The sequence below is a fragment of the Cavia porcellus genome, unplaced genomic scaffold (genome assembly GCF_034190915.1).
Source record: "Cavia porcellus strain 051 isolate PalLab524CR breed Dunkin Hartley unplaced genomic scaffold, mCavPor4.1 scaffold_20, whole genome shotgun sequence".
Taxonomy (NCBI): Eukaryota; Metazoa; Chordata; class Mammalia; order Rodentia; family Caviidae; genus Cavia; species Cavia porcellus.
Genome location: NW_026947503.1, coordinates 47,032,261 through 47,049,092, shown reverse-complemented (window position 1 = coordinate 47,049,092; position 16,832 = coordinate 47,032,261). Strand labels below are relative to the sequence as shown.

Here is a 16,832-nt window from a genome sequence, read left to right as displayed (position 1 = left end):
AATTTCAAGTCAGAGACTTTGGTGCTTCCTGCTTTACCTTTGTGGTCCAGAATTGTTTTTGCTATTCTAGTCTCCTTTGGCTCCAAATGAATTTTAGGATTATTTTTCTTTAATTTTGAGAGGTATGCTGTTGGTATTTTGATCAGGCTTGCATCGTCTATGTAAAAATTTTGAGAGTATGGCCAGTTTTACTTTATCACTTCTTCTCACCCTGAACAAGGGATATTTTTCCATTTTCCGATATCCTCTTAAATCTCCTTTTTCAGAGTAGTACTATACTTTTCAATGTAAAGATATTTGACTTCTTTTGTTAGGTTCATTCCTAAGTATTTCATTTTTTAGCATGCCATTATGAAAGGTGCTATTTATCTAATTTCTCACTCAGTGAGTTTATTTGTATACAAGAATGCTATTGATTTTTTTGTACACTACTAAACTTTATTATTACATTTGAAAGTCTTTTGGTGGAGTTTTTGGAGTCTTCTATGTAAAGTATCATGTCATTTGCAAATAAGGATAATTAAACTTCTTTTCCTATAATATTTCCTTTTATTTCTTTTATCTAATTGCTCTGGCTGTTGTTTCCAGAAATAGAGAAGTCTATAATTTATCAACCAGTTGATAGATTGGCCTAATAAAAGTGGTGATAATAGACATCCCTGCCTTGTTCCTAATTCTAGAATGATATATAGTTTTTGACCAGTGTATGATGTTGGAAGTTGATGTGTCATAGATGGCTTTTCCTAGATTGAGACAAAAACTGTCTATTATAATTTTCTGTAGGATTTTTATCATGAATGGGTGTTGGACTTTGTCAAATACTTTTTCCTCCATCTATTGAAGTGATCATGTGAATTTTGTCCTTGGTTCTATGATACGGTGTATAACATTTATTGATTTGCATATGTTGAACCATCCCTTTATCCCTGGGATGAATCCTACTTGGTCATGGTGTATAATCTTCTTGAAATCTACTGTATTCTGTTTGTTAGTGTCTTATTGAGGAATTTGCAAATATGTTTATTAGGGAGATTGACCTTTTTTGGTCTAATCTTTCTGTGGTTTTGGTATCAAGGTAATGCTCGCTTCCAGGAATGGGTTTGGGAGCATTGTTTTACTTTCAGTTTCATTAAAGAGTTTCAGGAGTAACTACAGTCAGTCTTCTCCAGAGTCCTTGTAGAATTCAGCAGTGAATCCTTCAGGACCTTGACTTTCCTTTACTGGTAGGTTTTTAATTACATCTTCAATTTCATTGACTGATATTGGTTCATTTGGAATTTTATATCTTCTTGATTCAGCTTTGGTAATTCATATATATCTGTGTTTTCCATATTATTAGAATATAGGTTCTTGAAGTAGGTATTAATGAGTTTGTGGATTTATGCAGGATTCATTGTGATTTTAACCTTTTCATTCCTAATTTTTTGGATTTGAGTCTTTGCGGGGGGGATAAGGTTGAAGTTTGTTTTCTTTTATGGCTTGAAATACTTCACTCCAAGGCGTCTTGATTTAAGGATTTGTGTTGAGAAGTCTGCTGTAATTCTGATGGGCTTTTCTGTTACTTTTCTCTAATAGCTTTTAATATTCCATTCTTTTGTTGCAGTTTCAAAATCCTGACTATTATATGTTTTGGAGTAGAATTTATTTGATTATGGCAAATAGAAGTCCACGTGCTCAATTATCTGTGTGTCATGTACTTTTTCTGTGCTTGGGAAATTTTCTGCCATTACTTTTGTAAATAGGGGTTTTTTATGTCATTTGCACTATCTCCTGCTTTTTCATGGACTCAAATCAGTGTGTTGGTTGGTTTAGTTTATTTGCATCATCTGGCAGCTGTTGGATTGATTTCCCCTGCGGTTTTTAAACAATCTCTTTCTCATTAACACTAACCACAATCCTGTCTTCTAGATCTGATATTCTGCTCTCACACTGATTTGTTTTGCTGTATATACTTTCAGAACCTGTTTCATGGATTCCATATCTTTCCTATGTTGGACATTTATGTTTTCCATCATTTTCCTAAGTTTCTCTATTTTTGTTTTTTACCTGTATCTTCCTTAGATTCACTAACCATGCCCTTCATTCTGGTCACCATCTCTGCAGTTATCTGTGAAGTTATTTCTGATTTGATTTTTTTCTAGAGCCTCATTCATCTGCTTTGTGCTTCTGCTATTGCCTTTTCAGAGAGTCCAGGTGGGAGGCTTTCAAACTGTTCTACTCCGTTGCCTGCTGAGTTTGCCTGGGGTGAGCTGGTAGGGTGGGGTTGCATCTTGCTTCCATATCTTTTCTCTCTCACTTTTTTAGTTTAATTCCTGCATTGATGCTTATAAATTTTTTTTATGGTAGGTATCTATATTGCTAATGTTGAGAACCCATAGAAAATGACTGCTACTCAGAGATATCTTCCAGATGTAGCTGGCTTTTGGGTTTTGAGTCTGTTGCAAGATCTTAAATCTGCAGTGTATTGGGGTTGAGAGGTTGCTGCTTATTTGGCCTCACCCCTAGTTCTTTGGCATAGCCCTGTAGTATTGGGGATTTTGTTTGTTTATTTGTTTGTTTGTTTTTGTTTTGTTTTCATGTATTGATTATGACTCTCTTACAATCTCAGTCTTGGCATACGTGGAAGAACACTGATTAGAACAATTACGTCACTGTGGCTAACGTAGTACAATCACTAATAACACAATACCATCAAACACACCCTAGAAAATAACAAACTGGTAACTATTAATTTGCCACTTTTAACTGTATGAACAGGATTTGTAGTTGTATAACCAAATCTAAAACAAACCAGAAAATTGTATACAGCAAATATACCCTCACTCTGACAATTTTATCCTCAGGGTAGGAAATTTAAAGGGGTTAGGTGAACAAATAAATAGAAGAGAAAGGAGTTAGAAGGCAGGCAGGCGGACAAAGAATATTTTGCAAGCTTTGACAACTAGTGAAGCAGACAGGAGGGGAAGAAGAAAAAAACAGAAACAACAACACAAAAATTGAAACAGTGTTCTCACTTATATAAAAATAAGAACAAAGAAGAAAGTGAAATAAAATCTAAAAACTTAAAAAGTAAAGAAAGGAAGAAAAGCAGTGGGGGAAAATCCACTTCAGGGTGTGGCTGTGCTTTCACACATTTACAGAGGGGCCCAACAGATTCCAGCAAGCCAGCAGTAGGATTATGATGGCGGTGGATAATCCCAGCAGACCTGGCCCTTTAGTTCCACTGATGTTCATGCTGCTTCTGGTTTCTGGCCATGAAGCCGGGACCCAAGTTTTTTAGCAGGCAACACTCTGAGTGACTCTTGTAGGCTTGAATTTGGCTCCCTGAGAACTTGAACTTGGTCATCCCTCACCCTGACACCTGGAGCTGCTAGATGGATCAAACCTGCAACTTCTCTGAGTTCTGACTTCTGTTGGTTCCTTTCTGAAATGACTACCAGCCAATTGCCCTCTCCTGGGGGGCATCTGAATGCAAATACCCTATAACTGCTGCCATCTGCAGTGTCCACTGCTCCATTCCACTGGTGCATTTCTCTGTGAAGGCCTCTGGGGTTACCAGTAGTCACTGTGCCTCTGCAGGTTCGAACCACCCCTTGCATACCACCAGCAGCTGGTGCTCAGGGAAGAAGCAGCATATATGTAGCCTTTCTCCTCTGAGCTGTGATCCCTTCCTTTGCTGTCTCCACGAGTTCTAATTCTCACTTGAGACCCTAGCAGGGTCCTGGGGCTCTACCTCCCTCTGTTTTCTCTTCTTCTTTTTAGTACATTCCAGTGTCTGGATTGCAGAACTCGGAGAGCTGTTTGTCTGCCGCTCACATTCACCATCTTCCTACAAGTCCTTCAGGACTGAATACTAGATACAAAACCTGCAAATTTGGGAAGTCTAATTGACGGTGGTGTTTCATACCCTCGTAGAGGCTCAGTTATCTGTTAACACATGATTTTCATCACCTTATAAGGGATTTAGAAAATTAAAATGTGGGTTTTTACATAAGACTGGCATTATAGGGGCTGGGGATTTAGCTCAGTGGCATAAGCACCTGCCTTGCAAGCAGGCAGTCGTGATCCCTGGTACAGATTAAAAAAAAAAAACAAAAAAGACTGGCATTATACTAAATTTTCACAAGCTTTAGTAAATCAACCTAAGAATTGACATAATAATATAAATTGAGAACCTAACTAGAAACTTAATCACTTTCCAATAGTAAAAACAATTGATTTTTAATATTTTGGGTGTATTTTTTTTCTTTACTCTTTTTCCATCACTGGTCATCCAGTAGTATAAATAAATTATAACTCTGATTTTATGTTTTCATCATATTAAATGCTTTGTCTTTTTTTTTTTTTTCTTGCATTTTTACCTTCCCAGGGCCCCACTTCCCAGAGGAAGCATTCACTTCGACAACCAGGGAGTGCGCCTGGATGCTCAAGGTAATGCTGAAATTCCAGTTACTTTGTACTACTGCTTTGAGAGAAATTTATTCTCAGAGTTCCATTATTCAATTAAAACCAATATTTGAACAAATGTGCTCTATTAAAATGTTAGTTTTTCAAACTATAGTCTGCTTCTCAAGTGTACTAAGGGCTAATTAACTGCTTTTAGCAATTCCTCTAAAAATGGTCAGGCCAATTAAAGTTTAGTTTTAGAGATCTTATTAGTGATAAGTGGAGGGGAAAATGTCAAGATATGGTCAAAATGACCTCCTAACATTTATAATTATTCATGAACAAATGATTTTTACTTGGTATTTTTTTTAAAGGTAGCCACTTGGCTGAGAGAATGAGAATATTTGGTGGTGGTAACTAAAGACCCAGAAACCCTTCTTTTTTTCAGTTTGAAGTTTTTCTTGGAGACACAAATGACCTTCAATTATGTCCCCGACCGCCCCCCCCCCCCAGTCTAATAATGCCTTCAAGGCTCACCACTAGGAGCGCCTTAGAACAGAGGAACAATTAACAAAATGTCCACCAGATGGCAATATGCGGAAAGCCATTCAGAGAGATTTCCAAGCTGTGAGCTCTTACTAGTCACGGACAGCAGTCTCTTGAAGCATAATGTCCTAATTTCTCAGAGTCAGAGGAGCTCGAAATAGCTTTTGTTTTATTTCTTCTATGATACTACTTTATTTTTAATTTAAAGAAGATGATGTTTGGTATATAAGTGTTGCTTCCTCTTCTATTTTAAATTATAAAACACTGCAATTAGAATCCTCTTTTAGTATTAGCAAGTATTAAAGGCTCAAATCCATGGATAATGTACTTCTTTGGTGTCCAGTTGTGAGAAATGCTATGCGTGGTGGTGGTTATTGTTAAGTATCTTACTTGAGAAAAGAGATCTAAAACAAAATAGCTGCTAAAGGAATGGCCTATCATTATCATTCAACCGAGAGAAATTTGTTGGCACAAAACTCTTTATTTATATCTACTTGTAATAATTAAGGGTTATGTAAATAGAATGAGTAAACACTTTCTCTTTTCTGTAATGAAAGTGATTAGCATATTTGAAGAAAAAGTAATGGAAAAAAGGTAGTTCATTGTAGTCTAAATAGGTGCCTTGTTATAAATCTCCTTATATCTTGGTCTACAGGACAAATGCTAAAGACTAAATAGTAAATATTTTCTGCCTTGCATTCAAACAGCTTCTGTTATCACTATTCAACTGCAAAAACAGCCACAGACAAGATATAAATGGGTGGGTCCAATAAGATGGGTTATACAAAATGCATGTGTTGTATAAATGACTGTGCTCAGTGAACATTATTTGCAAAAAAGACACTGAGTCACAGGCCTATTTGTAGATAGCTGTCTGATAATCAGTGATAAGGGGCACAAGACAGTGGAGAGACGTAAAGAGACTTGTTATTGACACTTCTCTTTTCTCTACAGTCCCTTCTAGGGTACAGCTTGCTGTTTTGACACTCTCAGAAACTAGTACATTTGGGGTGCTCCTTGTTTGAAATGCTTGGACCAAAGGCATTTTGGATTTTTTTTCAAATTTTTGAGTATTTGCATGTATAGTAAGGTATTGTGGGGATAGCACCCAAGTCTAAATAAAAACTTTCATGTTCACCATATATACCTTCCCTGAAGCAAACAATAAAACATTTTTAGTGTACCTGCAGTTTGATTGTGACCCATCATATGATGTCAGGTTTGGAGTTTTCCATTTATAGAGTCATAGAAGTGCACACATTTTGGAGCTTTTCAGATTTTGGATGTTTGGAGCAGGAATGCTTACATTGTGTTGATAGTTTTCCTGGTGGATAATCTCATCACCAATTATGTGCTTGCTGAGATTCATTTAGGGCTGGGGATTTAGCTCAGTGGCATAAGCATCTTCCTGGCAAGCTCAAGGTTGTGAGTTTGATCCCTGGTACCACAAAAAAAAAAAAAAAGAGATTCCTTTGTTGGAGCTGCTTGCTTCTCATCCAAATCTGTTGCTGCACCATATATAATATGCATGTACTTTATGTTTCATGACATTTGGCTGTCACTTGAGTATTGAGTTAAACACTGAAACAATAACTATTTGGTAGGCAATTTAATTTTATGCTTTGGTCCTCAATACACAATGGTCTATCAGAAATATAATCATATTAAGGAAAACTATAGCAAAATTTTTATCTAAAAAATAATATAGCAAACTTGGGAGGGGAGTACATAATAGCAAATAACTTTTTTTTAACATTTATTTTTCACATAAGTTTCCCTGTTTGTACTCAGTGAATATGACAATGCATGTGAACTTTGTATATTGCTTAGCATTATTGACAAGCATCTTCACTTTCCTGAATCATCTGGAAATAATCATTGGAATAGTAGAATAATTTTATATCAGTGTATCATACCTGACATACTTTAATTCTCACTACTTTTCAATTTTTCACTACAATTTTAAAGAGAATAAAACCAAGGAAAATAAAACAATAAAACTTATTGAAACAAACCAGTGTAAGTGGTATAGGTATAGGACAAAGCATTATGAACTCAACAATAGTTACTATAATGCCTTTTGTTGTCTCCAGAATAACTGCAGATTTATTAATAATAACCTTTGGACATAGCAAAAATCAAACAGAACAGAATAGAAACAATAAAATCGAAACAATGAATAGACTAAAGACTTCAAAACAAAACAATAGTAAATTCAAAATGGCTACCATAATATGTCTTGCTATCTTTGAAATAGCTGCTCCTGCCATTGGATTTAACACTAAACAAAAGAGAATAAAACCCAACAAAACAAAGAAAATGATATAGGACTTCAAAACAAGACAATAGGGAATCAACAATGGCTACCACCCTCTGAAGGAGACTCCTCTTAGATGCCACACTGCAGACTGCTATCCTCTGAATAGATGATCAGACCTGCAAGGTCAGTGAAACACCCAAGCACCACAGGATCCAATTGTATTTCACCTTGATAGCTCTCATCACAGCCTGTGTTTCTCGGATCGGCTGGCCACTTACAGGGGTCGGGGGAGTGGAGGGATTGGTGGGTTGGTACTTCTTGTTTGTCAGCCTGCACACCAGAAGGGGCTGGAGTCTGGCTGTCCCCACTCCTGCAGTAGCTGGCAGGCACATGGCACTGGTTCCCAGGTAGGGTTTGCTTTCTCACACTTCAAGTTATTATGTAGGCTTTTGATATTGTTTGAGTTGTTTGGTTTGATTTGTTGCCAGTTCACCTGTTTGCTAATTACAAAAATACCAGAAATACAATTCTTATTCAAAGACCATTTACATGAATTTTAATCTAATTTTCCTAGAAGGAGTATTTTTCCCAAAAGGAATGATCTACAGGCATTTGGCTTGAGAGTAGTAGTTTCACTACAACTTAATCAGAAAAAAATTTAATTTATTTAGTGTCTATCAGTAATGCCATGTGCTAGTTGTTTTGGAATGTATATGTATATACAGACACAAATGATGTATTCAATCCGCATTTATTGTGCACCTACTGTAATCTAAGTATTGTATGGTTTCAGTGGTTAGCAAAAGATGACTTCTGTCTCAGTTTGACTATGGGGATGCTAAGCTATATTCATGAAGGACTTATAAAAAATATAGGAAATGAATTGTACCATAGGAAAAATAGTTAAAATATTATGGAAGCTTGGAGAGAGGCAGATAAAATTGGCATCTGAACTGAACCACGAAGATAATTGGTTTTGGATACTCAGGAATGGTGATGTATACCATTCACTGCATAAGCATTTACTGATTGCCACCTGTTTGACAAGTTCTGTGCTTACAGGCAGGAATATAAAGGTGAACAAGACAAAGCTCTCAGCACATACTGTCTAGTGGAGCAGAGAGCCTTTAAAAAATAACTGTTAGTGTGACAATTAGGACAGCATTCTATCAGATGATTCGTGGGGCTTGGAGTGATGTATTTTCTTTGGAATTAATGTTTTTGATGGCTCCTTCTTTGGGACAGTCTTATGTCATCAGTTACTAAGTCAGAGATCTGCTTCTGGAAATTTGAAGGCCATTGTAGCTATAGTGACCAACATCTCTAAGTTAAGGTGGTCACCATTAGACTGGAATCCCCAGTGGTGAGCTCCTTACCAAGGCTCCAGCGCCTCAGTCTGGCATCAGCAAGACCCACATCCTGGCCCACACTAGCCAATGACTGAAGCAAATTTCTAAGAATTATAGTTGCATTTGTGTTTTTTTCTTTTTTCTCAGCATCTGGAAGAAATTACGAACAGCTGGATAATCTTACCCAGCTTGCTCATTTTATAGATGAGCGTTCTTGTGGGGGAGAGTTGAGTGACTTGCCTAGGTTCAGACAGCTGGTGACAGGAATCACAGTACCAGAACTTTCAGATTCTGATTCTCATTGTTCTGTGTTCACTGCTTTAATTTTTCTCTGCCTCATCTGTACCATACAGGTAATAAAAAGAAGGAGAGAGAATAAACTTAAACTGTAATATCTGGTACCCACCTTGTACTACAGCAGACATTTTTAGATTAAAATTCTACCTAAATGTTTAATTTAGAAAGTAATGAACAGAGGAGAAGAAAAGAGGAAAACTTGGAACACATTTTTCAGCTACTTATCTCCCTCAGAATCTAGACAAATAGCTTGAACCCCAGTTTCTCTTTAAAATAGCCATATATCCTGGCACAGTGGAACACACCTGGAGGCCCAACACTTGGAAGGCTGAAGCAGGAGGATCACAGTGAGATGTTTGAGGTCCACCTGGGCTGCATAGTGAGTTCAGAGACAGCCTGAACTACATAGTAAGACCTTGTCTCAAAAAGAGAGACAGACAGATAGACAGACATAATACATCCTACTAGACTTGGTGAGATTCACTAGTGCTAACATGAATGTTAGTACATCATCGACACTCAGAAAATACTTTCCGTCCCTCCCAGAGCTACCCTTGTTATTAGTCAGGTTACTTGACAAGGTTCATGTGAAGTAAATGTTGGAATGAGAGTCCATTTATGAAACTCCAGTGCAGAGTTTAGTGTGCTGTTTCTGAATTTAGCTTAACTCTGCCTGCGTGGACTCAGAGGGTTTTGTCCATGGCTCCTCTTTCTCTTCTTCTTCTTCAGTAGCTTATTTTATGTGTTCTGTGGATATGTTGGCAAGACTGAAGAACTCATTTATGTGTGGTTTACTTTAAAGTGATTTGTCAAATAAATAGAGCAAGATGGATGATGAGGTAAAGAAAATATGGCTCAACATGGACCACTGCTGAATGTAGCTGATGAGTGTGAATGGATGTTGTGCTGTTACGCGATCTATTTTACATTTCTGGATGTTTAAAACGTTTCCATATTTTAGAAAGAATTGTGTGTTAAATGTTAATGAAGTTATCCGCATGGCTCCGTCACTGTGTAGGGGGCAGAAGAGACATTTGGGTCTACTCAGGTTTCCAGCCCACAAGCAGCGTGCTTCTGTCGCAGGCTGTGAAGTGCTGGGATGGGCAATGTGCCAGACATGCAGGAGCTCTTAGCTGGGACCGCAAAACCCGAGCTGGTACAAGGAGGTCAGAACTGGGCCTAAAGCTTCCAGGTTCAATGATCGCTAGTCTGAGGCCTGAGGAAGACAGGCGCTAAGTAGGCCTTGAGGGTGAAAGAACGGCAGGAAAAGGGAATTTACGTGAAATGGCTTAAACAGACAAGTTTAAAACACCAGCTTGTACCTTGGAATGGTCACTCTGGCAGCTCTGTGAAAAACAGGTCAGGAAGAAGAGACAAGATTATGAGTAGACCAGGTAAAAACAAATGAACATCTAGCTGTGGTGGTGGCAGGTGGGACACAGGGAGGTAGATTTGTTTGAGTACAATTTAGGTGATGAAATGGACAGGACTGTGTAAGGAAGAAGACACTGGTTAATGAATTCAAGAATGTGTCAGGTGTTGCTGTGGTAAGCACTGTTCCATTGATGAAAAGAAAAGTAAGGGAAATAGGGAATACCGAGCTGCTTTGTTTTATCAAGAAGAGAGAAGGGAGAGGAGTCTTTCTTGGGAAGACACCATTGGGGATGCCAACATGAAAAGTGGTCCTCTGGAGACGAGGGGTTCAGTGGGACCCCAGGAGCTCCATCCACGGCCAGGTTGTAGTGGGCAGAGGCTGGTGCTGGTGTCTTGCATGAATAAGTGGAAGTTATTCCACTTGTAAGTGTGAGAGAAAGAACCAGCTCAGTAATGCAAGTGTTGAGTTTGAGGTACAAGTGTTAGCCAAGAAGGTGGAATAGGGGTTAGAATCTGAACCCCAAAAGAGAAATGAAATACAGTTTTCGGAGTCTCTAATATGTAAGTAGAAAGTTACAAGTATATGTAAAATTGTCCGAGAGAGTATAAAATGAGAAAAAGGGATCTAGAGTAGAACTTTGAAGATCGTCAGTACTTAAAAGGTAAATAAAGACAGTGGACTCATTCATGGCAGCCTTATTCACAATTACCCAAAGGTGGAAACAGTCCCATTGGCCACAGACAGATGAGTAGATAAACAAAATGAGGTTCATACCTAAAACAGAAAGTTATTCAGCCTTAAAAAGGAAGGAAACTCGGTCTTACACTACACTCTACTATAAATGAACATTGAAACACTATACTAAGTGAATAAGCTAGTACTCTGTCAAAAAAAAAAAAAAAAACCAAATATTTTGTATTCTACTTACATGAGGTCCCAGAGTGGTCAGATTTGTGGTGCCAGGGGCTAATGGAAGAGGAGAATGGAGAGTTAATGCTTAATGGATATGGAATTTTAAGTTTAGGAAAATAAAGAAGTTCAGCACATATGTGAGGATGATGTTTGCATAATGTGAATGTACTTAATGCCTCAGAATAAATATATTAAAATGATCAGCATACTAAATGTTTATCATATGTATTTTACTACATCTATGAAAGAGAGAGACAGACAGATGTTGATAAAGATTAGCAAGAAACAGAGGAAAGGGGCCTGGGGATTTAGCTGAGTGACATAAGCACCTGCCTGGCAAGGTTGAGGTTGTGAGTTCGAACCCCGGTACCACAAAAAAAAAAAAAAAAAAAAGAAAGAAAGAAACTGAAGAAAGGTCATCATCCAGTATGTTATCATAGAAGCCCAGGAAAAATAGCACTGCAAAATGACAAAGGTTTGATAAGCCCCAATGGTCCACAGAGGTTAAGTTAGATAATAACTAAAAGTGCCTATTGATTTAACAACAAAGAGGTAGTTAGTAATGGAGCTGTGGGGGATTTCAGTGGTGTGATCAGAACGGGTGATCAGAGTGGATGCCAGACTCAAGGAGCAGAAAGGGTTGGTTTAGATGACACATTCAGATACCTGATGGCAAGAGCTACTGCGTGGGAGAGCGCTGATTTAAGGCAGAAGATCCTGGCGCTATTCAAACGCCTCTGGGGAGGAGTCTATGGAAGGGGCCTGTAAACATCTGGTGCAAAGTTAGGCTGGATCTCCGAGAAGGCAGGAGGCCAGCGGTGAGGGCGCACCTCATCGTTGGAACAAGCAAGAAGCGAGCCGGGTGGCTGGCCTCACGGTACATGTGGGGGCTGGAAACAGGTTTTGATCCAATGGCTTGGCTAGCTTCTATGAAGTCAGAAGAAGACCATCTGCTGAGGGAGAGGGCAGTAAGTTCAGGATAAAAGGAAACTGAAAAGCATTGAAATGCCTGGTTGATGAATAATGACAGAGCAGAGCCCAAGGAAATGGGAGGATGGTCTGGAAGACCCTCGCTGGGCTCTGAGGTCATGAATGCATATTTGTGCTGATCTTCTAGACAGCTGACCGTTTTTTACTCCAGGGAGCTTGGTGATCCATGAGAGGCACATTCACCTTTTCAAGAAAATGTGGAAATTGATCATAGTAATTTATTTGTTTTTAAGTAGCCTATCATATCATTCTTCCTCTCTAAAATGTTAACAGAGTCAAATGTCTGGGTTATAAGTTGCTAATTGGTTATAATAAGGTTATTATAAGAGTTATAATAAGGTTAGTTTTGTGCTAGATTTGTAACTAACTCCTCTGAGTCCTCAGTTGACTGCATAGATTATTGCCAACCAGGCTTAAAAACTTTTGAACAGTTTATGAGTATTATGATGGGATCACATCCCTCATCATAAACTTATATTGCTTGTCACAGGTACTGCTGATCAGAGGTGACTCCTGTGTTCCACATAAGAAATAATCCTGCTGGTTGCTTAGCAAACCTCTGGTACATTGCATACCCCTGAAATCTGCCTTTTGCATAAATTATCAGGATCTAGTTAAGTAATAATCACTTTTGCTAGGGAACATATTACTGAAGTTACTACACTGACACATCTTACCAAGTTGTCTTTACAAGTGGGCTGTGGTATGTAGAAAGAATGCTATTGATGTCTTGCAGGCTGATGCCTGGTTTGGTTGCATAGATTGAGGCCTCTAATCATGAACTGTCTCTTGCACCCCACTTTACCTTCTAACTTTACTTTCCTGGTCTGAGAGTCCATAAAAATAAAAAAAATTAATGAACACGAATAATAAAAATTAATGATGCCAGATGATGGTCACTACCATGTGACATTTATTTTCCCCGGTTGCAGCCCAGAGGTTTTAGAGAGAGCTATTGAATGGGACTGTCTGATGCTAGATACCCTCTATCTGTACCATCTTATTTGGTAGCCACATGTGCTCACTGATAATACCAAATGTAGTTATCAAATTGTGTGATTTGCATTTTACATTTTATTAATTATAATTAACTTAGTGTAAGCCACCTGTGGCAGATGGCTACTATATTAGCAGTTGTAGAAGCCAGAACTAAAATTTTGAATATAGCAAGTAAATAGAGCCATTCCAGGAAGCTCACTCTGATCCTGGATGGTCAAACAAGTCTGACCTGATCCTGCCGTCTACAATTTGATAATAGCCTAGGGAGTCTTATCAGTGTGAGGGTAGGAGAGGGAAGGGAACCAGATCTGGAAATAACCTTTTTAGCCAAGATGGATTCACCTTCCTTTCGACCTACACTGTGGAACACTGGAACACCAGAGAGCTGTGTGCAGAAGGAAAAAATGTGGGAGAACAAACTTGATGCCTGCTATGTACTAGGTATTGGGTTAGCAGTTTTGCATATCTTATTAATCCTTATAATGTCCTATATGAAACCTTTTAATGCTTTTTACACATGAGGAAGTCGAGTTTCTGGCAGATTACTACCTTCTTGTTTCAGATGCATAATTTACTACACAGTACAGCCAAGATTAGAACTGAAGCAGTTATAAATTCAAATCTTGCTATTTCCACAAGCAGTGATCTTAGCTAGATTCACCTTCCTGAAACTACCTAAAAGGTAGAAGGCCTCCAGGTTAAGACTGGAGAGAGGGTACAAGTAGTGGAATGTAAATAGCTTTCATTCTGTGTGTGTGTGTGTGTGTGTGTGTGTGTGTGTGTGTGTGTGTTTTAATCCTGATTATCTCAGAGTTACACATATATTCCTGTTCCTTTCCCTTAGTTCTTGTTTTTTATGTTATCCAGTCTAGAAACACAACCATTAATGTCTAGAAATTATATAATTATTTGATTAAAATTTCTCAAGAAACAAAAACATATTTCACATCGTAATTCCTATCTTGGCAAAAAAAAATCTCAAAAGACTTGGAACTTATATATACTTATATTTTATAATAAATACATTACCGACAATCATTTAATTAAACCTATCAGCCTTCCCAACATCTCTTTCATGTGCAACCTTTTCTTCTGCTCCCATGGAATTTCTAAAATATTCACTGTTAAAAATAATGTAAAAACCATGAAAAGCATATAATTTATAATCATGCCCTACCAAATAGTTTTGATCTTTTTTATTTTTAAAAATACATTTTATTCTGTTTAAGGTATGCACATGATGTTGTAACATACATAAGATAGTAAAAAGGTTACTGTAGTGAAACAAACAGGCATATCTATCTTCTCAGCCATTTATTTGGTTTTGTTTTCATGACAAGAGCAGTGAGAATCTACCATTTAGCACAAGTCCCCTCATCAGGACAGTTCTATTTGCTTTAGTCCTCTTGTACATGGATTTCTAGAACTGTTGTCCTGTGTGCCTGTTATTTTATAAGCTATTTTACTTTTTTCTTTTTCCTTCTCATCCTTTTTCATATAATTTTACACCATTGTTACCAGACTTTATGCACATTTTGTATTTTCCTTTTTAAATTCATTTTTTCTCATGAACAATTTTCTGTATTACTATTACTACTTATGATTATAGATTTAATTTATTTCATTTTTTTGTAGTACAGAGGATCAAGCCTAAAGCCTTACCACTGAGCTACATCCCCCTTATTTATAGCTTTTAAATTTTGAGGCAGGATTTGCTAAGTTAGTAAATTGTACAAGCTGGAACTGAACTTGTGACCCTCCTGTCTCAGCCTCCCAGAGTACCAGGGTTATAGCCAGGTGCCACCATACTGTTGTGATTCTGGTTTTATTGTCTGTGGTATAGTCTATAGAGTTACATACTGTTATTTCTCTATGCTGTTCCAAAAACAACTTTACTGTGTTTTAAACTTATAGATCATAACTGGATAGTAATACCGTACCCCCAAGTGGCTCTCTCAGACCCAGTGTCCCCACATTTCCTGTGAATTCCATTTTTAATTGGACTGTGGAATTCCTGGTTGAATTGTACATCAGATTTCAAGAAATTCTTCATGTGTGTAATTTTTATTTTCTGAACACATTATTCTCAACATCAAAGGATGGCACATTCCATTTTAGTTATTCTGTGAACCCTAGGTACTTGATTACAGGCTTTGGGTCTATAACATCACTCCATCAGGTTACCTGCCTGCTTGTACTGTAAGTAGCATAAATTGCTTGAATCCCTCACCCCAAATATTGTTCTGGTTAAAAGGTGTGCCTGACATGCTTGTCTCTGTTCTAAAATTAGCCATGCTGCAGTCTTCAAGAAAGCAATTCAGATGAATCACAGATTATCAGGTTAATTTACAGCTACACTAGGGAACTTGAACAGCAAAGTCAAGATAAGCCTCTGAGTGCCTCTCTAAAGGACTTGTTTCAGGCCTGGGGACTTTTTATCCTCCAGCTGGTCTCTAAATTCTGCTTTGGATGCTAACTTGTTATTCTGCTATGATTTTTCAAGGCTGTGGCTAGAATCTGTATCTAATGGCTGAGGTTTCTCTCACAGAATTCTTGCATCTCTATCATTTTGGTTCTTGGTCAGTGATGTATTTCAGGCCCAATGAGGTCATGTTACTCAGTACTTCCAGTTATAAATTGGACTGAACCGTCAGCGTGTTCTTTGTTAGAGAAGAGCTTTCCTCAGTTCATCAGAAAAAGGGGTTGAGTACTTGGAGAACTGCATGACATTACTGTGTGCATTGATCCAATTTCTGTAACGGTCTTGGATTGAGAATATCCAACCACTGTTGGCTCCCACTTAACAAAACACATTACTACATTATAAAATTAAATTTTATTTGCCTAAGTCAGGAATACTACTTTATTAAGACTGCATCTCAAAACATTTTGATATATTTTGTTGTATAGTGATATTCAAAAATATCAAAACATTTTGATATTTTTATTGCATCTTAAAAATGTTTGCTTTTTTATTGTATTTTATTGTATAGCAAAACATAAAGCTTCACTTTAAAATTTCAGTTCTATTTAGGTAAAACCGTTCAGGTCACGTGGAAAAATGGTAGAGGAGAAAATTCCGGTTGGAAAAACTGATGTTACTGGCACAAAGAAGAAAATCATTTACATGAGTGGTATTCGCTGTCGTTTTTAACTGACAGCATTAGAGATGTTTTATGATGGCTGTAAAAGGCTTCAGAGAGCGTGTGCTTTGAGCTGAGTCTACCTTTGTAAAATGGCAGAGGGAAGGGAGCCTTAAGGATGTTCCAGGCAAATGCGGAAGCGTGAAGTACCCGGGCAATACGGAGAGGAAGATTAAGGGAGGTAAACTTGGGGTTCAGCTGTGCTGGGTCCCAAATACGAGACTGTTGTTTAAACTTTATCTTTTATTTTTATTGTTAATCTAAAGTCTTATTGAACCTTTTTTATTAGTGTAATTTTGCAGTGACTATATTGTTTTTGAGAAATTGACATGCATATAAAAGATATCTTGATCAGTTTTAATCTCTTTACCCCGACATGTTTTCCCTCCCTCCTTCCCGGATTCTCTTCTCCATCTCTAAAAGTCTACCTATCTGTTTCCTACCATGTCTCTTTTATTTTACTCTTTAATTAACTTATATTTTAAGCTTCTTATATAAGAAAAGTCAGAAGATATTTAGCTTTCTGTGTCTTCACTTAAGATTGAAGTCTCATTTTCCTGAAAATGGCACAATTT

General features: G+C 37.6%; 1 protein-coding gene across 2 annotated transcripts in view; it reads left to right on the top strand.

Annotated features, from left to right (window-relative positions):
* Window positions 1–16,832, top strand: part of Mapre2 (microtubule associated protein RP/EB family member 2) — a 163,449-nt gene that overhangs the window by 23,729 nt on the left and 122,888 nt on the right. For both annotated transcript variants that reach the window (XM_005005550.4, XM_063231774.1), the window contains exon 2: window positions 4,370–4,431. Coding sequence is in view for 1 of the 2 variants with exons in the window: in XM_063231774.1 (XP_063087844.1) it covers window positions 4,370–4,431 (62 nt within the window). In the remaining variant the exon portion in view is untranslated. The remainder of the gene's footprint in view (window positions 1–4,369; window positions 4,432–16,832) is intronic.